General features: G+C 37.2%; 2 protein-coding genes across 2 annotated transcripts; one reads left to right on the top strand and one right to left on the bottom strand.

Annotated features, from left to right (window-relative positions):
• Window positions 1-2,544: 2,544 nt before the first annotated feature.
• Window positions 2,545-3,626, top strand: LOC103682039 (olfactory receptor 9K2-like). Its single transcript, XM_008711606.2, has one exon. It carries the CDS (start codon window positions 2,560-2,562, stop codon window positions 3,520-3,522), a length of 963 nt encoding a protein of 320 aa, XP_008709828.2. The 5' UTR covers window positions 2,545-2,559; the 3' UTR covers window positions 3,523-3,626.
• A 9,937-nt stretch (window positions 3,627-13,563) lies between these two features.
• On the bottom strand, window positions 13,564-14,520 carry LOC103682027 (olfactory receptor 9K2). The gene has a single exon (XM_008711595.2). The coding sequence runs from the start codon at window positions 14,503-14,505 to the stop codon at window positions 13,564-13,566; it is 942 nt and encodes a 313-aa protein (XP_008709817.1). The 5' UTR covers window positions 14,506-14,520.
• Between the last annotated feature and the right edge of the window lie 9,434 nt (window positions 14,521-23,954).

Raw genomic sequence — 23,954 nt, 5'->3', positions numbered from 1 at the left:
AGAGATTTTCTAAAGATACAATTATAATTAAGTTATGGATATATTTGGGGGAAATGGCATCTTTATAATATGAGTTTCATTAGAGTATTATGTCTCTGGTTTTACCATAGTCTTTTAGTCACACATAATTATTGAGGATTTTTAAATACAGATCACGATCTTTCATAAATATTCTATGAATTTTTAAAATGATTTTTTGAATATTATAATTTCTTCCATTATATTTTCTATTTAGTATTTAAACATAAGAAAGCATAGAATTAGCAAAACATTATCTGACTTTGTGACTTAGAGGGCATTTGTCATTTCATGAAATATGTCTACATCAGGAAATACAGGTAACATAATTTGGAGTTAATTTCTATTTTTTAAAGCATAATAAATATAATTTATTACATGGTTTAATATATTCGTTCATCTAAAAGTTATATACCACAAGTGTTTAAAGCTGTTTCCTTCTGCCTACCATTATGTATGCTACGGCAATTACAAGAAAGTTTTTCTTTATCGGTGAAGAAAATGAAGTCCAGAGAAATTTCCCAAAGGTCACACACAACCAGAGAAGGAAAGTTCCTTGTATTTGGACTATTATTAGGTTATTTGCTTATTTCTGAGGTTACTGCAGTCCTCATGGACAACAGCCCTTGAGCCTGCACTTATATCTCCATAATTGACTTTATGATTACTCCTCTCCCAGTGGAATCCATCACAGTGGATGAAGAAAACCTCAGTGTTGAAAAATCCTGAAGAAAGTGTCAGAAGTGAAATGAGGAAGACCATCACAAACAGTCACCGCTGATGCTCTCCCAAGTGATCATGGACTCCGGAGACCCACGGTTGTTATGGTCCTTAAATATCCATGGTTATCCCACTATCCTTATTTTAAGATGTATAAGGCATAATAGAAGTCAAGAAAGGAACTCTGCTTTATATATATATTCCCGAAGTTTACCTGTCCTGACTAGAGAGTGAGAGCCCTCGAACTGACGCAGCTTTGATAAAAAGTCATTCATTGTCTTGTAAGGATTAGAATGTTCAGCAGCTTCTTTTTTTTTTTTTTTTTTTTTTTAAATGATTTTTTATTATATTATGTTAGTCACCATACAGTACATCCCCGGTTTCCGATGTAAGGCTCGATGATTCATTAGTTGTGTATAACACCCAGTGCACCATGCAATACGTGCCCTCCTTACTACCCATCACCAGTCTATCCCATTCCCCCACCCCCCTCCCCTCTGAAGTCCTCAGTTTGTTTCTCATAGTCCATAGTCTCTCATGTTTCATTCCCCCTCTGATTACCCCCCCTTTCTTTATCCCTTTCTTCCCCTACCGATCATCCTAGTTCTTATGTTCCATAGATGAGAGAAATCATATGATAGTTGTCTTTCTCTGCTTGACTTATTTCACTTAGCATTATCTCCTCCAGTGCTGTCCATGTTGTAGCAAATGTTGAGAACTCGTTCTTTCTGATAGCTGAGTAATATTCCATTGTATATATGGACCACAACTTCTTAATCCAGTCGTCTGTTGAAGGGCATCTCGGCTCCTTCCACAATTTAGCTATTGTGGACATTGCTGCTATGAGAATGTTCAGCAGCTTCTATCTCTGCTTCAAAGAAAAAGGCTAACCAAATATGGAATATATTAAATTACATAACTACTAATGGAAATAAAATATATACAATGAGGCATAACAATGCATTTATTTGGGGGGAATAACCTTGACCTGAGAAAATGAACATATATTTGGAAAGAGCTTTAAAAATGTTATATAAGCTTAGTGATTGTTTTGATGTTATTAATTTTAACCTAACAATAACTTCTCATTTTTTCTTCTGTTTCAAAGATGACAGTGTAATAATGGAAACCAAATAGATGGAGGTAAAACAAGGTAAAAATATTTCTAATATAGTTGTTACCGTTGTTTAATGATTCAAACACTGACAGGCAATCTTAACGGCTACAGCATTATCACACCGATTATATGTATTTCTCATATTTTAGGTTATATGTAATAATCTTATTTTAGGTAAAGATGATTATTTAACTATAAATATATTAGGAATAGAAATTCAAAATGTGACTAAAATGAAACAATATATTATGTTACTTTCTTGGTAAATACTCAGCAAAAATATGATTTATTATTATTTTTTAAGATGTTATTTATTTATTTGAGGGACGGGAAGAGCAGACGGAGAGGGGGAAGTAGGTTCCGCACTGAGCAGGGAGCCCAGTGAGGGCCTCCTAGGACCTCAAGATCATAACCTGAGCTGAAGGCAGCACTTAACCCACTGAGCCACCCGGGCACCCCCAAAATTATGATTTAAATACAGTAACCCCTTAACTCTTTCACTGCTTCATAGAATAACCATCTCATGGACATAGTATTATCTAATCCAAATTCCTGATTCTTCATAATATTAAAATCATTTTATATGCAATATTTAATTAAGATGTAAATAATTTATTCTACATTAAAGAAACTATATATCACTAGAAACAAAGCCCATATTTCATTTACTTATTTTACCTTGTGCCTCTCAGCAGGTTTCTGCCATGGGTGAGAGGGGGACAAGCAATCACTCAGAAGTGACTGACTTCATTCTTGTAGGCTTCAGGGTCCGCCCAGAGCTCCACACTCTCCTCTTCCTGCTCTTCCTGCTTGTGTATGCCATGATCCTTCTAGGGAATGTTGGCATGATGACCATTATTATGACTGATCCACGGCTGAACACACCAATGTATTTCTTCCTAGGCAACCTCTCCTTCATTGATCTCTTCTATTCTTCTGTTATTGCCCCCAAGGCCATGATCAACTTCTGGTCTGAGAGCAAGTCCATCTCCTTTGCAGGCTGTGTGACCCAGCTCTTTCTCTTTGCCCTCTTCATTGTGGCCGAGGGATTTCTCCTGGCAGCCATGGCTTATGACCGCTTCATTGCCATCTGCAACCCCCTCCTCTACTCTGTCCAGATGTCAACTCGTCTCTGCATTCAGTTGGTGGCTGGATCCTATTTTTGTGGCTGCATCAGCTCAATTCTTTTGACCAGCGTGACGTTTACTTTGTCCTTTTGTGCTTCTCGGGCCATCAACCACTTTTACTGTGATTATCGTCCACTTCAAAGGATTTCTTGCTCTGATCTCTACTTTCATAAGATAGTTTCCTTTTTCTTATGCAGCATTATTATTTTGCCTACCATAATTGTCATTATTGTGTCCTATATGTATATTGTGTCCACGGTTCTAAAGATAAAATCCACTGAGGGACGTAAGAAAGCCTTCTCCACTTTCAGCTCCCACCTAGGAGTCGTGGGTGTGTTGTACGGTGCCATCATTTTTATGTATTTCATCCCTGACAGGTTTCCTGAGCTGAGTAAAGTGGCTTCTCTGTGTTACACCTTAGTCACGCCCATGTTGAATCCCTTGATTTACTCCCTGAGAAACAAAGATGTCAGAGAGGCTCTGAGAAAGATCCTGGGGAAAAAAATATTTTTATTTAATTCTATCTTAACAGTGATATAACTGAAAGGCCTGGACATTATGACAACTTAGGAAGGCATTGATGGAAAGAATGCACACATGATTTTGAAATATTTAATTCTAGAAAGTTTATTTGTTTGAATCCCATGTACTTCAGCTGAAGAATACATTTGGATGGTGTTTTTCCTGACTGTTGATTTTGGAGTGGAATGGCTTTCTCCGACTTCATCTTCATTTGGGTAAAGATAATGATGGCTGTGTACTTCGATTTTAGGGAAAATATATTCCAAGCTTGCTACTGGCATTGTAAGGATGATGTTGGGATGTATTATTTATCTTGAGTCAGTAACAAATGTTATATAATGTGTGTAATTGGTAGATATAACAAAATCTGACGTAATAAGACAGAATAAAATCTCAGATTTACTGAAGAATCTTTTTGAGTTCTGGATGAGAGAAACAGATACTCTAGAGCATACAGAGTCATAAGGGTGACATGTGAGGCACTCAATTATCCAGAGGCTGAAAGATTGACACACTTATTTAATGGTTTCTCTGGCTTAGGTCAATTATTCTTGTAAATCCTCCCTTTTCACAAGAAAACTGCAATGAAAATGAACCAAAAATAAAGATAATTCATTTTTTGTTACATATGGCTTAGTGAGAATTAATTCATCATATTGCATATTGATAATTATGAATTTTTGATGCACTCTTTGCCCTATGACATTCCCTATGTATAAATAGTTTCAGTACTTAGTTCACCATGAAATCAGAGGAAAATAGCTGACTAGAGGATTAAAATGCCATATGGAAACCCAGTGAAAAAGACGTTTATAGAAAACACAAAAAGAGTGCAACCTCTTAAGACGAGTGGTCCTAATGGTCAGGGAACACTTCCTAAGCACATTTTAAAAATAAATAGCATTAAGCAACATGAAATAAACAGGCTTCTATGCAAAGGGAGAAAATAACTATATGGTGAACTTCATGAACTTTATAAATGATTTGTAATGCACAAGACAAGGAGTGAGGGATGAGCCTTAAAAGGAAACCTATGGAAATCATGCAGATCTCTATGTCAAGCCAAGGAAATAGACCTTCATTCTGTAGGCAGGGGGTAGGCATTGGGAGTTTTTAGGAAGATACTATTGTGTTCAAACTGGCCTTTTACAAAAATCATACTTGTGGCTTTGTGTAAATGTTCACAAGGAGAAGATGGTAGTCCCAGAAAGTGTGTGATCACCCAAGTAAGAGGTTATGATGACTTTACCAAAGGCAGTCTTATTAGAGACAGTAAAGAAGAGACTATCTTTAAAATGGCAGGTGAAGTAAGCTGAATATTGACCGATGGTTGATAAAAAGTAATGAGGTAGAAAAATAATGACTCTAATGTTTGAGCATCTCTGACTCAACGCTACCTTGTAAATGAGGAAGAAAATATAAGGGTAATAATAGTTCATGGTTAACTTAAGAGTTAAGAAAATAGCGGGGCGCCTGGGTGGCAGAGTCGTTCAGCGTCTGCCTTCGGCTCAGGGCGTGATCCCAGCGTTCTGGGATCAAGCCCCACATCAGGCTCCTCTGCTAGGAGCCTGCTTCTTCCTCTCCCACTCCCCCTGCTTGTGTTCCCTCTCTCGCTGGCTGTCTCTATCTCTGTCGAATAAATAAATAAAATCTTTAGAAAAAAAAAAGAGTTAAGAAAATAGGCTCAGGTGCCATACTGAGCTTTCAAATTCTGTGTTTGCCAATGCAGCTTTGGGCGAGTTACATACTATCTCCCCATTGTTATTTCCTCCTGTAAAATGGAGTACATAACAGTATCTACATCTCGGAGTCACTTGAATGATTACATTACATAAATTTCATATAAATTTGTTAAATCCACATATTTAATAGCTGTCAGATTTGTCCATTCCTCCTGCTTTCTACACTATTGATGTTAAGTCTGAGAGAGGAAGACAGTAACTTTCTCGGCCCTTGTCCCTTCACACTCTGCCATGAGGCACTCCCAAGTGTCCAAGAGTATCTGTTCTCGTTTCCACAGACAGAGCTTGAGAAACTGCCTACTACTTTGTCATTTCGATCTTTACCTTTCTCCCTGGAGAGAACTAATGGGAAAGATTGTAAAACGACCAAAAAGGCAACAGAGCCTCCAATGAAATGCAAAATAAGATCTTATCATCAGATGTGACATCTGTTCATCCCTCTACCTACGTCTTTCTTAAGAACGCTTAACGCTTTCTTATCTATCCATAGAATTTGTTTCTCAGAGTCCATAGAAACAAATTAAGAACCTTTCTTATTCTTAAACAAATGTCATTTCTTTCATTCACATTAAAAATACAGATTACTGGGGAAAACAGGGGACTCACTAAGTAGAAAAACTTCATGAAGTGCTCACTTTGCTAAGGTTGTGTCTTGTTGCATTCCTGAGATGAAGCAGAAACATGTGTAGGCTGAAAGAGGCATGTTTTACTAACCCTCCCCTGGGAATAAAATGCAGAGGCCCTCAGGCAACTCCTGAGTCCTATAATGGAATAAGCCTGAAATGAAAGAGGCTCCTAACTCTTTAAACCTTTGTCCATTGGATATTAGTAATCCTTTATCAAACTGAGAAAAAAGACCCTGACAAGAGTGTGGACTGTCAAGGGGAACAATGTTCCTCTATCTGCACCACGTGCTGTCCCCCCCACAACCACCATTGGACACACATACACGTAACATCAAATATTACCTCTCTCTCTCTCTCTCTCTCTCTCTCTCGCTCACTCTCACAAACACACACACACACACACACCAGGATGTCTTTGGGAGGAACGCCGAGAAAGATCACTGGGTGTATCGTTCCCTAGAACAATACATACCCAGTGTCCTCCAGCTGACTCAGAGAAGAATCCGCAGGCTAAGCTAGGAGAGAACAGACCTCACCAGGAGAAGATGTGTACAGTAGTTTTTCAACGCTGACTTTTTTTTTCTTTTCCTGGTGTCAAGAAATTTCTGTATTACTACAGGAATTGCATTCAGGTATATTCTGTTCTCACTCCTGTTAGGAAATTACTCTCCTCATTTTACTTTTCATTCAAGGTGGATGCATGTGCTGTACAGTGTAAGTTGTGAAAACAGGGATATATTGAAGAAGAAGAAGAAGAAGAATATCTAGCATGTTAATATAAATTAATCAAAATACATACACAAATGTATAAATATATATGTGTGTGTGTGTATAGTTCCTTCAATTTGATATATGAATTATAGGACTGTTCATAAACTGGTCAAAGTTGTAGGACAAGTCATGTGCAGAATCATTCCAGTAATATATAGCTAATATTTTGATTTTGTAATTACATGATTTAAAACCACACTTGTCTAAAACATCATGCACAAAAGGAACTTCTTCAAACTCATCTAATGACCTTCCATTGAATTTATAACTATAGCTGATTTTTGTGTCAATAACTAGTGAAGTTTTCTTAATTTAAATGATAGTATTAAGAAAACAGAAACATAAACGATAGTGTGAATGGTGGTGAATCCTCACACAACTACTGCTACGCTAACGATTATATTAAAAGTTTATAGCCTACTTGTATAATTGAGATTTTTATATGATAAATATCTTCTAAGCCTTCAGTAGTTTCCTGTTTTTAGGCCAAAATTAAATCTCGAATCCCCCCCCCCAAAAAAAGACATTTCTGAGTGATTGCTTTTAAATGTAAGCCCATGAATCTAAAAGAAGATCTGCCCAATTCTTTTCTCAACCACTGTATTGAGAAACAGTTATTGTAAAATAAATGCTGTTCAGTCAGACGATACATATCTGAGTTGCGGCAGTTTTACACATCACTGAAACCCTCACCACAAGAAGATACAGATTTTGTTTGTTACTTTTTTTTTTAATTCATTTAAGTAATCTCTACACGTTAGAAAGTGCTTGAACTCATGACCCTGAAATCAAGAGTCACCTGCTCTTCTGACTAAGACAGCCAGGTGGCCCAAGATATAGAACTTTTCCATCATCTATAAAAGATTTATCATGCCCCTAGTTAGATCACGTCTCCTTCCAACCCCCTTCCCAGATAACCAGTGATCTGATTTTTTTTTTTGCACCTCCATCTATCTATCATCTATCTATCTACCTATCTATTGAATCTGCATATAATATGCACTTTTTTCTGGCAGGCTTACTTTGAGTAAAATGCATTTGAAATGTCTTCACTTTGTCATGTGTGTAAGTCATTTTTCTTTTGAATGCTCAGTAGCATTCCATTTCCCATTGAACACTTATACCAAATTTTGTTTATGCACTCTTAAACCGATGGGCAGTTGAGGTGTTTTCACCTTTTAGATAATGTGAATAGAGCCCATAGGAACATGCACGCATCTGTGTTGGAGCCAGAGCCCACTCCCACAACTGCCCTCCCCTTTTCAGCCTAGCATGATAGAAAGTACACAGGCAAGTGTACACAAGAGCACAGGGGCTCCTCTTCCCCTAGATCCCAGGCATGGGCTACCAAATCACCTTGAGGGTGGCAGGCCCAAGACATTTCTTATTTCCTCCAGCTCCAAGCTGCAGAAGCTCTACTCAAGACAAGAGTGGCTACAGTGTCTGGAGATCTCTTCCTCTACCCAAGACCCATTCATAGGCTAGAAGCTCTACCCCAGGTACAATAGTCCAAGACTAATGGGGCCCCAATTTCAGTTGCTCCAGGTCAAAGGATAGAGATTTTTTGTCAAGAGGGATAAGCTTAGAAGACCATAGGCTACTGGCCTCACCCAGAAACCTCCTCATAAAGCCAGGGTGTCACTCTGAGAGAACTGGGCCACTGCTCCTGGTTTTACCCAGAATGAAAGGCAGGCCATAGTAACAGAGGGCTCCGAAGCTTCCCTCAAGTGATCTGACGTTATTTGGAACAATAATGTTTTTTGTGTCTTTGTGGGAAAGTTCAAGCATGAGGGACTCTCAAACACAATACACATCTGGTGAACAGCAGTTACGAGAGGTTGGTAGCTCCACAGAGCAACAAGCTAACTGAGGACCAACTAGAAGTCTACCAGAGAACCAGGGAAGGACACAACAAAGCAGGCCCTCCTAGGGTTGGAGCAAACCTCAAAGACTGGCCTTAAAGACTATCCTTGCAGAGGGGACCAAAACAATTGGATAGTAAAGGTATGAAAGATAATAAGGAAATATATGTCCCATAATGTTTTCAAAACAATAGAACAAGAAGAATTAGTGGAGTCGCTCTGCTGGGTGAAAACCTACAGAGGCACATCACTCAACAAAATCATCAGGGGAGGACACGGCCAAGTTAGCCCAATAAAACCACTGCCACCCCAGTGTATGCACAAGCCTAAGCTTATGCCTCTGAGGTGACACAGAGTGCTTCTCAGTGCAAAGAGATTTCAATAATATAGTCAAAAAATAAACAAGCAAAAACCAAAAATATAGAAATTATTTCAAAAACATATTCTGGAGTTTAAAGGTACAATAACTGAAAAACGTTGTAGAGTGAGAATCATGCAGTATGTACCCTTTTCAGTTTGCTTCTTTCACTTAATAATGTGCATTTACAGCTCCCTCATGTCCTTGCACAGCTTGAAAGGTTTGGCTCGTTTCTTTTTAGTGCTGAGTATTATTCTGTTGTCCGGATGTAGCACAGTTTATCATTCATTCACGATTCGTAGGCAGGTTCTTGTGCGGACAGGAGTTTTCAACTTGTTTGGGTAAATATCAAGGAGCACAATTGCTGGATTATATACTAAGGGCATGTTGAGTTTTGTGTGACACGGAAAAACTGTCTTCCAAAATGGCTGTACCACTTTGCATTCACATCAGCAATGAGTAAGGACTGCTGTCCCTCCACACCCTTGACAGCATTTGACGTAGTCAGTGGCTTTGATTTTGGCCATTCTGATAGGTGTGTAGTAGTACACTGGTTTTTTTTCTATTTGTTTGTTTGTTTTTTAATTAAGGCGTTAATTTTTATAGAAGTTTAAGGTATAGAGATCTATCATGTACCCTTGCCCCCATGCACACATACCTTCGTCCATTGTCAACACCCCCCACCAGATTAGTACGTTTATTACAACTGATGAACCTATCGTGGCACCCACTGTCACCCAAAATCCCCAGTTTACTCAAGAGTTCACCCTTGCTATTGTATGTGTTAGGGTTTGGACAAATATAAATGGTGTATCCATAATGATAGCATCATAAAAAGTGTTTTCAGTGTCCTAAAAATCTTTTCTCCTTTGCTGTTCATCTCTCCCTCCACCCACAGCCCCTATCAACCACTGATCTTTTTCCTCACTCTACAGTTTTGCCTTTTATAGAAGGTCATAAAGTTGTAATCATACAATAGGTACTCTTTTCGGATTGGCTTCTTTCACTCAGTAATAGGTAATTAAGATTCCTCCTCGTCTTTTCACAGCTAGATAGTCTAACTTTCAGCACTAAATGGTGTTTTATCCCCCAGATATATCATGGGCTATTTATCCATTCACTTACTGAAGGAAACCTGGTTGCTTCCAAATTTTGGCAATTATGAATAAAGCTGCCATAAAATTCCATGTGCTGGTTTTGGTATGGACATAAGTTTTCAACTCCTTTGGATGAATATCAGGCAGCCTAATTCCTACATCATAGATCAATAAGACTGTGTTTAGTTTTCTAAGAAACTGCCAAACTGTCTTCCAACATAGCTGTACAATTTTGTAGCACCCACTAGCAATCTATAAGGGTTCCTGTTGCTCCACATACAATTATTTAATGTCAGCATTTTGCATTTGGGTTATTCTGACAGGTGCATAGTAGTATCCCATCATTGTTTTATATCATATTCCCTGATTATGTATGATGTGAAGCACCTTTTTGTGTGTTTATTTGCCATCTGCATATCATTTTGAGTGAGGTATCTGTTAAGGTCTTTGTTCCATTTTTTAATAAGGTTGTTTTCTTATAGTTGAGTACTAAGTATTCTTTACATATTTTGGATATCCTTCATCAGATATATTTTCTATATACTTTCCCCTAGCCACTGTCTTTCCTTCTCAATCACTGATAATATCATTCACAGAGCAGAAGTTCTTAGTTTTAGTGAAGCTCAACTTATCAGTTATACTTTTCACGGATTGTGCCTTGGTGTTGTATCTCAAAAGGCATTGCCAAACCCAAAATCATCTGGATTTCTCCTATGTTATCTCCTAAGAGTTTTAGAATTTTGTGTTTTACCATTTGACCTAGTTTTTGTGAATGGTGTAAAGTTTATGCCTGTTCTCTCATTTTTGCATGTGGATGTCCAACTATCCCAGCACTCTTTATTGAGCAACCTACCTTTTCTCCATTGTATTATTTTTGCTCCTTTGTCAAAAATCAGTTGACTCCGTCGATGTGGCTCTATTTTAACTTTCTAAATTCTGTTCCATTATTCTATTAGTTTATTCTTTTACGATACCAATTATCTTGATTATTGTAGCTGTATGGTTGTGTATAGGTGAAGTTGTATAGTCTCAGTCCTCTGATTCTGTTCGTCTCCTACCATATACTGCTGGCTTTTCTGGTCTTTTACCTTTTCATATAAACTTCACTTTAATATCTGAAGTTTGTCAATAACCAAAAAATAACTTGCTGGAATTTTCATCGAGATTGCATTGAATGTATATCTCAGTTGGGAAGAAATGACACCTTGGCGATATTAGTCTTCTTCTCCATGAACCTTCAATGGGTCTCCATTTATCTAGGTTCTTTTTTATTTCTTCCATTAGAATTGTATACCTTTCCTCCTAGAAATCTGGTACATATTTTTTGAAATTCATTCCTAAGTGTTTTATTGGAGGGAAGTGATAATATAAATGGTATTGTGTTTTAATTTTAAATTCTACTTGCTCATTCATGGTATACGGAAACCACTTAACTTTTGTGTATTAATCATGTATCCTGCAACCCTCCTCTATTTCCTATTACTTTCAGGAAGGTGTTTTTGTCAATTCTTTCAGATTTTCTACATAGACAACCATGTCACCTATGAACAAAGATAAAGTTACTCTTCCTTTTCATTCCGTATAATCTTTTATACTAATTGGCTACAGCTGCCACAGCAGAATAACACAGACTGGATACCTTAACCACCATTTTTTTTCTCCCAGTTCCAGAGACTAGAATTCCACGATGAAGGGGCCATAAATAAATATTCTGAGGATTCTCTCCTTGGCTTGCAGATGTCTGCCTCTGGTTTCCTTTTCACATGGTTGTCCCTCAGAGCACATGCAACTCCAGTGTCTCTATGTGTCTCCTAATCTCTTCTTATCAAGACACTGGCCAGACTGTATTAGAACCCACTATAGCAGCCTTGTTTCAAAGGCTCTACCTCCAGCTATTGCCGCATACTGAGATACTAGGAGTTAGGGCTTCGACATATGAGTTGGGAAGACATAATTCAGCCCATAACACTTTTATTTCCTTTTTGTCTGTTGCATCACTTAAGACTTCCAAACAAATGCTGAAGAGATATGGTGAAGAGGGACATCTTTGGCTGATTCCTGTCTCTTAGTGGGAAAGCTTCTCTTTCAGCACCATTAAATGTAATCTTAGCTGTAGGTTTTTGTAGATATTCATTTTCAAGTTGAGGAAATGTCCCTCTATTCTTATTTTGCTACGAGTTCCTTTACTTTTTATCTGTTGGTACCATCACCAGAAACATGATACAAGTTCAAAAATGGTGAGAGACACCTCCTTGGTGTACTCCCCTCATACTAGCCAGTTAATCAGTTCTCTGTATCTAATCCACAAATTTTCAAATCAGCATCTTTTCACTTACATTGGTATACTTCAAGCCCACATCAATAACATGAACTGATACAGCAATATACTAACTCCAATCTTACTCCCTTTAAATACAATTTCCACTTAGCCTAAAGACGTTCCCTGATTGCGAGCACCTGCTTTCAGGCACACTACTTTGAAATCTGTATGTTCCTCTTTGGCATAAACATCTATGGATTTGAAGTATCTGTGCAAGGATGTGATTCTCACACTAAATGGTAAGCTCCCTAAAGAATAGGGCTATTATTACACAGTCAATAAAATTACCAAATAAATGAATATTCAGGGGCATAAAGGAGTACACACTATTTTAATGACTAACTTGCTCCATACTTTTATTCAATGTTTTTCACAATAATTAACACAGGAAAAAATGCGTGACAAATCAAACTGAGGGAATGATTGCGTAAAAATGTTTGCAGGTCTCTATCTATCACTTTGGTTCTTTATACTAAGATTTACCAATTAGCAGTGCCTCAGAGCAACCTACAATACCTGACGCATTTGATATAAAATTTTCCAAATTAATGTGTATAGCAAAGATTACTTACTGTTTGTTTCTTATTGTTATTTCTTCCTCTTGATAAAACACACATATCATACTTGATTCAAAATGAAAATTCAATTTAACATGCTAAAAAAGTATTTATTAAATTGGAAAATATAATTTTAAAAAAATCAGGCACTGGGGCACCTGGATGTCTCAGTCAGTTAAGCATCTGACTTTTGGTTTCCACTCAGGTCATGATCTTAGGTCATGAGATTGAGCCCCATGTCACACTCTGTGCTCAGGGGAGAGTTTGTTTGAAATTCTCTCCCTCTGCCTCTGCCCATACTCTCACTCTCTCTCTCTCAAAGAAAAAAAAGAAGAAGAAGAAAGAAGCTGGGCATTATTGTCAGTTATTAGTGATTATGTATAGTGCCAGGAGCAATTTTAAGACAAACACCAGACAAAACATTGTTTACACAGCATAATAACATAAAAAAGTCAAGTTCAGCAGCAAGCCATTAAAATAAATAGAAATCAATTCTGTGAAACAAAGTCATATTTGAGATAGTGTGAGGTTCATCTTGAAAAATGCTCTAATATCCAGGATATCTCCAATATCCAGGACATTCAGGATTAACAGCGTTCCAGGTAACTCACCTGGAAAAAGTTCTGATGGTCTTTTGTATCATGTTCAGAAGAATGATTTTTATTAATGGCCCCAAGGAGTATGACAGAAACTGCCAGAAAATCAAAGGTGGAAAAGAAATAAAAATCAAACAATTATGTTTCTCATCTCTAGAAGTTTCTTTAGAGCTTCTTTGACATCTTTGTTTCTCAGGGAGTAAATCAAAGGGTTCAACATGGGAGTGACTAAGGTGTAACATAAGGAGGCCACTTTACTCAGCTCAGGAAATCTGTCAGGAGTGAGATACATAAAAAAGACAGCACCATACAATACACTCACAACTCCTAGGTGAGAGCTGCAAGTGGAGAAGGCTTTCTTACGTCCCTCAGACGAGCGTATCTTTAGAACTGTGGACACAATATACAAGTATGAAATAATAATAACTATGATGGTAGGCAAGATAATGATCCCAGATAAGGAGAAAGAAATCATCCTATAGATGAAGGAGTCAGAACAAGATATCCTCTGAAGTGGGCGAGTATCACAGTAAAAGTGGTCAATGGCCCGGGAAGCACAAAAGGACAAAGTAAATGTCATGCCTGTCTGAAGAACTGAGCTGATGCAGCCACAAAAATAGGATCCAGCCACCAACTGAATGCAGAGACGAGTTGACATCTGGACAGAGTAGAGGAGGGGGTTGCAGATGGCAATGAAGCGGTCATAAGCCATGGTTGCCAGGAGAAATCCCTCAGCCACAATAAAGAGGGCAAAGAGAAAGAACTGGGTCATACAGCCTGCAAAGGAGATGGACTTGCTCTCAGACCAGAAGTTGATCATGGCCTTGGGGGCAATAACAGAAGAATAGAAGAGGTCAATGAAGGAGAGGTTGCCTAGGAAGAAATACATTGGTGTGTTCAGCCGTGGATCAGTCATAATAATGGTCATCATGCCAACATTCCCTAGAAGGATCATGGCATACACAAGCAGGAAGAGCAGGAAGAGGAGAGTGTGGAGCTCTGGGCGGACCCTGAAGCCTACAAGAATGAAGTCAGTCACTTCTGAGTGATTGCTTGTCCCCCTCTCACCCATGGCAGAAACCTGCTGAGAGGCACAAGGTAAAATAAACAAATGAACTCTGGGCTTTGATCCTAGCTACAAATAATCATTGCAGAATTAGGACTTATAAACCTATTCTATAGTCATCATTCATTTTTACTTTATAAAATTACTGTGACTTAAATTTAAACCATTGCAACTGATGAAGAATCCAAAAGTTAGTTTTATGTCCCTCTTTCTACAAGTGGTGGAATTAGGTTTTTTTCCTCTGAATCTAATGCAATTCCTTCCCACCCAAATGCATTTGCAAGTATCACTTCTGTGTATGTTTCTGAATCATGATTTATGCAATAAATTCATTGTCATGAAGGAGTAATTGGAAGAGAGCATAAATAATTTAATAGAGAACATTTGGGAAGGAATTACAGTACATACGTCTGGAGATATTAGGGGATTCAGCAGCCTACTTTAGGAAAACCTAACTTCGAGTCCTTAATTTACATTAAGGATATAAAGAAAGCAGATATAAAGAAAGTGACTCAATTTCAAAACTACTTAAGAGGTACAATTACTTTGTGATAGTAATGGAAATTTTGAATTTTGATGTAAGTTATTTATTCACTAAAATCAAAGTTGTACACGAACACACACAAACATTATTAAGGCTCAAATGCTAGGACTTCTCTCCCAGATGGGCCTCCATAGCCCCTTCATAATGACAGTTTCCCTGCACTCCCTCAGCCTGCAGCTCATAGTTTTTTTAAGAAGGCTTACAGGTAGTCTAGATGGAAGAGTTACTTTAGAAAAGGATACTGAAAGAAAAAAAGAAAGGATACCCCACAAAAAACACATATGAGGGATTGTTGATTGCATTCCTATTTGCTGGGGATATGACTCACAGCCATCATACCTCATTTACTTGGTAGCTCAACTAAGGATTTGACCTGATTGTGTTGACAATATGGTCACTCTGTCCTCTCAGGGCTCTATATGCATGGTTCTGCCTAAATAACAAGAATAATAACGATAATGGAGTACTTTTTATATGTCGGCCACTCTTGTAAATGCATTTATAGTGGCTCTCTTAATCCACACAACAATAATGTGAGGTGAGTGCTGTTTCCTAGTTTACACACGGGGAAACTAAAATACAGAGAACTGAAGTCTGTTGATAGCCACCTACTAGGCTCGGAATTGGCATTTGTAGTCGAAAAACCTGGCTCCAGAATCCATGCATCATTAATCACTGCAGATTACCACCTTCTATAATAATCTGTTCTGGTTCCTTTACCTGATTTACCTCTGTTTGTACTTTCGAGTTAATTAAAGTTTCTTACTCCCAAAATGAATTCTCCAATCTTTCAACCTGGGTTAAAACACATCTGCATATATCCTGCTCCTGAGGATAGTAGCTATTATCACCATATTTTAATATTCATATTGAATATTAATAAGTTCTTCCTTAATATCAAAATTTCAACTTGTCCTCATGTATGACATCGCAACATTCTCTGTCTGGCAGATAGCAATTAATCAATATCTATTATATAAATACATGTTGAATGACACCCAAGCATGCACAATCAGAAAAACTTGACGACTCTGAAATACTCAGATGGTTAGCATGGGTTTAGTTTAAGTACAGGAACGTCCAGGGCTGCTTCGCACATCCTCAATCCTGAAGATACATTATATCCTCTTTATAACCTACTTGTGGTACTTACGTTACTGCTGTAACTTCTGGCAAGCTACTATACCACTGTATCCTCACACAAACCAGGCATGAAAACACTGTAACTCCCCAAGTTTTCTTGGAGGTACTTAGGCAGTGCACGTAAGTAGTACCATTTCTAACAGAATAAACACCCGACAGGTATTAGCTGTTATTATTTCTATCATATCTTCCTGTGTTCAATCCAACAATGCACACCAAAATAATCAGCACTAGTTAGGTTGAAAATTAATAATATGTTTGGGATATTATTTTTTTGGATAAACCATTCTAAGTTGAGGGACAGAATCAGAGAAAATGTTAAAGATTAAAAAGAATAAAGAAATCTGAGAGAAGTATAATATCTTGCCCGAGAAAGAGATGCCTGGCAGAAAAGTGGCATGGTGCGTTATGGTTATATGCTTGTTATTCACCAGCCCCATCAAAACTTAAATATGCAAATCATTGTATTATAAAAGAGCAAAATTTTAAATAGATGATACACGAGGTCTGAAGAGGCATAAAATACTTACTTAAAAGGTGAAGAGAGAGCCTAAAGTAGTTGTGAAATATTTCTTAAATGTATTCTACTTGTTTTCTTCTAATCTCCCCCAGGGGTAAGATTGTAGATCATTTTATTATCCAGATTTATTCATATCAAACTTGTTCTAATGTTAATAAGTTTATGCCTGAAAACGTTTATACCTAGAAAAGGGAGAGTCTTTCTTAGAATAGCCAATAAACAAGTAGTCAGTTTGTGGCTTATCACTTGTCAAAACTCACATGTTTTAAGATTTAGTCTCACCTTATATTGTTTGGTATTTTGTCAGATTCTGAAAAGGAAGCCACAGAATCCTGATGGTTTATTCTTGTTATTCTTTTAATTCTAGAAAGGGTAAACATTAAGTTAATTAATGACCATGCCACAAGTTCTAAATAACCACTATGTCAAGATAAAATGAATCCCTCCCCCCCAAAAAAATTCCAAATGCATGTTTATCATCCCAGTTTTAGTTCTTCCCACAGAGAAATTGGGCTAATTTCCCTTGTTGCTCTAATTAAAAACTGTACTTTCCTTAGGTCGTTATTTCTTGAAAAATGCTATAGTCCTTTGTAGAAGAGACACACGGTGAATTTTCCAAATGATGCTTTGCTAATACTGAGAGAATTCCCGGAATGATATTCTATAGTTATACAAGGTGAATCTGAGGAATCAGTCCGAGGGATATTCTCTGTCCTGCATCCTTGGATGCTGAATGCTTTGAAAGAAGGAAGGTAGATTGTCTTGGATATGTAAGTAGAGGTCCTGAGCTATCTGGAATCTCTGATCATCTGCCAGAATATCAGCAGCAGGCATCTCTACTGGCTTTGATTTTACCATAATGGTGTAACTTTTTCAAATAATTACAGCAGTGAGGTTTCTCTTACCTTCTGGGAGATAGTTCCCCTGGGAGAGAAAGCAGCATAAGTAAGGTACCCAGGCTCCAGAGCCAAGATCCATGAGGACCCACAGAGGCTCTAGATGTGTTGGGGGGGGAGTAAAAAAAAGGAAGGAAAGGAAAGGAAAGGAAAAGAAAGGAAAAAGAAAAGAATAATAATAAGGAAAAGGAAAAGAAAAAGGGAAAGAAAGGAAGAAAGGGAAAAGAAAAGGAAAGAAAGAAAAAGGGGGGAGAAAGAAAAAGAGAAAGAAAGAAAGAAAGAAAGAAAGAAAGAAAGAAAGAAAGAGAGAGAGAAAGAAAGAGAGAGAGGAAAAAGAAGAGCCTAAACTTACTAGGAGCCGAAATACATACAACAGTTTATTTTTTTCTTTTCTTGTGTGAATCCTTTGGAAGGGACCAAAAGGATCTTTCTGTCTTAATTTCTTCACTGAAAAAGAAACATTTCAATTTATCATTACATCATTACAACAAAACTTGTGGTAGGCTAACTGACATAGATATGAAAGAAAATACCATGTAATTAAATATATTTTAGGGAACTTTTTCTCCTAGTTATAAAGCTTACTCATTTTCACTTAAAAATTCTCTATATTTATTCTTTAGCTATATTTTGTCAATGATAACTGATAATTAGAAGTACAATAGCATGGGTATGATGTGGGGTAAATTAGCCCAGTAAATGCCCTCTAATTCCTTAAGTAGAGGTTAAATAACGATTAAATGGATTTACAGTTAGGTTCACCTTATAATTTTAATTGCTTGAAAGTTGTTTGTCCAGGTGTCATATATTAAGTAATTTCTCAAGAGCCACTGTATAGACTTCAAATATTTTTTTAAATTGTTCAATATCAGTCCAAAAATCCCAATTTGTATATGATAAAAATTAAATCACTGAATAACTGCCATAAAAAAGGGGAAGAAAATAATGGTAGCTCTTAAGTCCTCACATATGCAACTGATCAAGGGCAATAGTTGATATTTTCTTTCTATATTCCTCTTGGTCTCAGCAATAAACTTAGAATCCAGAAGCTGCTTACCTGCTGGAGTCATTCAAACCCCACTGATGAAGGATCTGGGCCCCGTGGCCTTGCCGTGTTGAATTGCTAAACTTGTTGATTAATATTTACCTTCAGACATGATGGTGTTGGAAGGTATTCTGGAAAATTCCCTGGGTTACTTCTATCCACCTCCCCCTCCCCTTTCTATTAATACCTTTTGCTAATCACTATCAGTTACCCGAAAGAATACAAAGCATTTTGTTTACCTGTTGGTTCAGTGAAATGAATACCCAGGAGACAGGAGAAATTGCTGTGTCCCCCAGTAAAATTATCCCTCTGTTGAGTAGTAAGTATACTAATTCACAAAAGCCTAATGACATAGGGACAGCAAGGGAGAAAAAAAGTGGGTTAGCAGGTTTTAGTGTGGTAGCTGGCATTCCCATTTTGACCCAAGGTACTTGGGCCAATAGTCTGATTATGAAAGAAATAGCCTCATACACTGTTGGCTAATGCAGAGTATAGACCATATCCTTGAGACAATTACCCAACTATGTAAAGTGCTAATAGCCAGTTGTTCCAACCACTGAGTCAACCACTGGGTCTTCAATAAGTGATTCCACCATTCCATAAGTTCACCTGATTCTGTTTGATGAGGTGCCGGATGATTCCACTGAATCCCATGGGAATGAGTGCATTGCCTTACATCTGTTCTTGTGACATGAGTGCATTGCACCAAAGCTCTACTGCAGTATGGCATACAGTGAATAAGGTATTTGTTCAGTTCAGATACAGTCCTATTAAGAGAAGCCATTGAGCAGGAAGGGCAAAGTAACAACAAGAACAAAGCCTGGGCAAATCACTACTACTCCTTGATGGAAAAACCAATGTAATGAAACTGAAGCATAACATCTGCCTGCTAGTCCCTGGTAAATATATATATTTACATATATAATATAATTTATATATATAATGTAAATATATTCATAAATATATTTACATTTCTTGGTGCAGTAAGAATATTTACCATGAGATCTACCCTTTAAGAAATTTTTAAGTGTGCAACGCAGTATTGTAACTCTATGCTCAACTATATATGTTTGCAAGTCCACAATATGGTTAATTGTCAGGTCAAAAAAGAAGAGCTCCATCTTCCTAAAATTATGTATAGGTAAATGTATTTAATGCAAATACATTTCGTTGATTGTATAATACTCATGATTAGTAGAAATATGGTCATGCACAAAGATTGATACAATGTTTTTATTAATTTTCATAAAAGTACTACATACTTCAAAAGACACAAGTCATAAATATATGGCACAATAACATTCTCTCATGCTGAGGGGAATAACTCAAGGTTATAATATTCACCATATAAAAACTGGGCGAAGTAAACCCAAACTTGTTATCCATTTCAAGTATTAATAGTAAATTTAGGAAGATTCTACCCTCAAAATGCATACATAAATTTCCTATTGAGAAGATAGTTATATCTTAAAATAAGAATGGTTCTTCCCCTTTATGTTTTTAATTCATTCTCTAATTTCATTGGCTATAATACTATATATACATATATGTGTATATAATTATTATTATTATTATTATTTAAAAAATCAAAGAGGAGGGAACACTCCCAAATTTATTTATAAGGCTGTCATTATCCTGATACCAAAACCACAAAAGGACACTACTAGAAAACTGCAAGCTGATCTCCATGATAAATATGAATGCAAAATTTCTCAATACAATACTAGCAAATCCAATTCAGCAGCACATTAAAAGGATCATTCATCATGATCAAGTGATTTGTCTTTGTTTATGCAAAGGTGGTTCAACATATGTAAATCAATCAAAGTAATATAGTACATTAACCAAATGAAAAAGAATCATATAATCATCTCAATAGACAAAGAAAAATCATTTGACAAAACTCAACATCCTTTCATGATAAAAACTGTTGCCAGATTAAGCATAGAAGGAACATATGCCAACAAAATAAAGGCCATATATGACAAGCCCACATCATCCTCAATGAAAGAATGTTGAAAATTATTCCTCTAAGATTGGTAATAACACAAGAGTGCCCACTCCCACCACTCTTATTCAACATGGTACTCACTAGAGGGATAAGGCTAGAAAAAGAAATAAAAGGAATCAGAATTGGAAAGGAAAAGGTCACACTTTTTCCTCTTGCAGGTAACATGATTATTTATTTTTTATAATATTTTTATTATATTATGTTATTCATCATATGGTACATCCCTGGTTTTTTATGTAAAGTTCGATGATTCATAAGTTGCGTATAACACCCAGTGCACCATGCAATATGTGCCGTCCTTACTACCTATCACCAGCCTATCCCATTCCCTCACCCCCTCCCCTTCAAAGTCCTCAGTTTGTTTCCCAGAGTGCACAGTCTCTCATAGTTTATTTCCCCTTCTGTTTACCCCCCTTTCTTCTTCCCTTTCTTCTCCTACCAATCTTCCTACTTCTTATGTTCCATAAATGAGTGAAACCGTATGATAATTGTCTTTCTCTGCTTGACTTATTTCACTTAGCATTATCTCCTCCAGTGCCATCCATGTTGCAGCAAATGTTGAGAAATCATTCTTTCTGATAGCTGAGTAATATTCCATTGTATATATGGACCACAACTTCTTAATCCAGTCATCTGTTGAAGGACATCTCGGTTCCTTCCACAATTTAGCCATTGTGGACAATGCTGCTATGAACATTGGGGTGCACATGGCCCTTCTCTTCACTATGTCTGTATCTTTGGGGTAAATACCCAGTAGTGCAATGGCTGGATCATAGGGTAGCTCAATTTTTAACTTTTCAAGGGACCTCCAAACTGTTTTCCAGAGCAGCTGTACCAACTTGCATTCCCACCAACAATGTAGGAGGGATCCCCTTTCTCCACATCCTCTCCAACAATTGTTGTTTCTTGCCTTGTCAATTTTTGCCATTCTAACTGGCATAAGGTGGTATCTAAGCATGGTTTTGATTTGAATTTCCCTGATGGCAAATGATTTTGAACATTTTTTCATGTGTCTGTTAGCCATTTCTATGTCTTCATTGGAAAAGTGTCTGTTCATATCATCTGCCCATTTTATGATTTATTTGTTTCTCAAGTATTGAGTTTGAGAAGTTCTTTGTAGATCTTGGATACCAGTCTTTTATCTGTAGTATCATTTGCAAATATATTCTCCCATTCTGTGGGCTGCCTTTAAGTTTTTTTGAATGTTTCCTTGGCTGTGCAGAAGCTTTTTATCTTGAAGTCCCACAAGTTCATTTTATCTTTTGTTTCTCGTGCCTTTGGAGATGTGTCATGAAAAAGATTGCTTTGGCCGATGTCATAGAGGTTGCTGCCTATGTTCTCCTCTAGTATTTTGATGGATTTCTGTCCCACATCAAGGTCTTTCATCCATTTAGAGTTTATCTTTGTGTATGGTGTGAGAGTGTGGTCAAATTTCATTCTTTTGCATGTAGCTGTCCAATTTTCCCAGCACCATTTATTGAAGAGACTGTCTTTTTTCCACTGGATGTTTTTCCTGCTTTATCAAAGATTAGTTGCCCAAAGAGCCGAGGGTCCATTTCTGGGTTCTCTATTCTGTTCCCCTGGTCTATGTGTCTGTTTTTGTGCCAGTACCATGCTGTCTTTGTGATCACAGCTTTGTAGTACAGCTCGAAATCCGGCATTGTGATGCCCCCAGCTTTGTTTTTCCTTTTCAACAATTCCTTGGCGATTCGGGGCCTTTTCTGGTTCCACACAAATTTAAGGACTATTTGTTCCAGTTCTTTGAAAAATGTCCTTGGTATTTTGGTCGGGATAGCATAGAAAGTGTAGATTGCTCTGGGTAGCATGGACATTTTAACTATGTTAATTCTTCCAATCCATGAGCATGGAATATTTTTCCATCTTTTTGTGTCTTCTTCAATGTCTTTCAAGAGTGATTTGTAGTTTCTAGAATATAGGTCCTTTACGTCTCTGGTTAAGTTAATTCCAAGATAACATATGATTTTTGGTGCTATTGTAAATGGGATGGATTCCCTAATTTCTCTTTCTTCAGTCTCATTGTTCATGTGTAGAAATGCACCTGATTTCTGAGCATTGATTTTGTATCCCACCACATTACTGAATTGCTCTATAACTTCCAGTAGTTTGGGAGTGGATTCTTTTGGGTTTTCCATATAGAGTATCATGTCATCTGCGAAGAGAGACAGTTTGACTTCTTCTTTGCCAATTTGGATACCTTTTATCCCTTTTTGTTGTCTGATTGCTGTTGCAAGGACTTCTAGTACTATGTTGAATAATAGTGGCGAGAGTGGGCATCCTTGTTGTGTTCCTGATCTTAAGGGAAAGGCTTCCAGCTTGTCCCCATTGAGAATGATATTTGCTCTAGGCTTTTCATAGATGGTTTTTATGAGATAGAGGAATGTACCCTCTATCCCTATACTCTGAAGCGTTTTAACCAGGTAAGGATGCTGTATTTTGTCAAATGCTTTTTTCTGCATCTATTGAGAGGATCATATGATTTTTGGATTTTTTTCTTGTTGATATAATCTATCACACTGATAGATTTGCAAATGTTGAACCACCCTTGCATCCCAGGGATGAATCCCACTTGGTCATGATGGATAATCCTTTTAATGTACTGTTGGATTCTATTAGTAAGGATCTTGTTGAGAATTTTGGCGTCCATATTCATTAGGGAAATCGGTCTGTAATTCTCCTTTTTGATGGGGTCTTTGCCTGGTTTGGGGATCAAGGTAATATTGGCCTCATAGAATGAGTTTGGTAGCTTCCCTTCTGTTTCTATTTTTTGAAATAGCATTTTTATCTATATGTCTCTTTATTCTGGTTTAGAGTTGGCTTGTGTATCTTGCTGCCCCCCTGTTGGGGGCATAGATATTTATAATTGTCATATCCACTTGTTGGATACATCCTTTAAGAATAATATAGTGCCCTTCTGTATCTCTAAGTATAGTCTTTAATTTAAAATCTAATCTGTCTGATATGAGAATTGCTACCCCAGCTTTCTTTTGAGGTCCGTTGGCATGAGAAATGGTATTCCATCACTTTACTTTCAGTCTGGATGTATCTTTAGGTTCAAAATGAGTCTCTTGTAGACAGCAAATGGATGGGTCATGTCTTTTTATCCAATCTGCAACCCTGTGGCATTTTATGGGAGCATTTAGGCCATTCACATTGAGACTGATTATTGAGAGAGATGATTTTAATGATGCCATGTTGCCTGTAAAGTCTTTGTTTCTATAGATTGTGACTTTCTGTTCTGTATCACTCTTGGGGCCTTTTTACTTTTATAGAACCCC

This window comes from Ursus maritimus, unplaced genomic scaffold (genome assembly GCF_017311325.1).
Source record: "Ursus maritimus isolate PB19 unplaced genomic scaffold, ASM1731132v1 scaffold_26, whole genome shotgun sequence".
Lineage (NCBI taxonomy): Eukaryota > Metazoa > Chordata > Mammalia > Carnivora > Ursidae > Ursus > Ursus maritimus.
The sequence above is the reverse complement of the archived record's forward strand: the minus strand, read 5'-3'. Positions and strand labels throughout refer to the sequence as shown.

Excerpts from the sequence above, each read along its gene's own strand:
- LOC103682039 (XM_008711606.2), top strand. The coding sequence starts at position 2,560 with ATGGGTGAGAGGGGGACAAGCAATCACTCAGAAGTGACTGACTTCATT.
- LOC103682027 (XM_008711595.2), bottom strand. The coding sequence starts at position 14,505 with ATGGGTGAGAGGGGGACAAGCAATCACTCAGAAGTGACTGACTTCATT.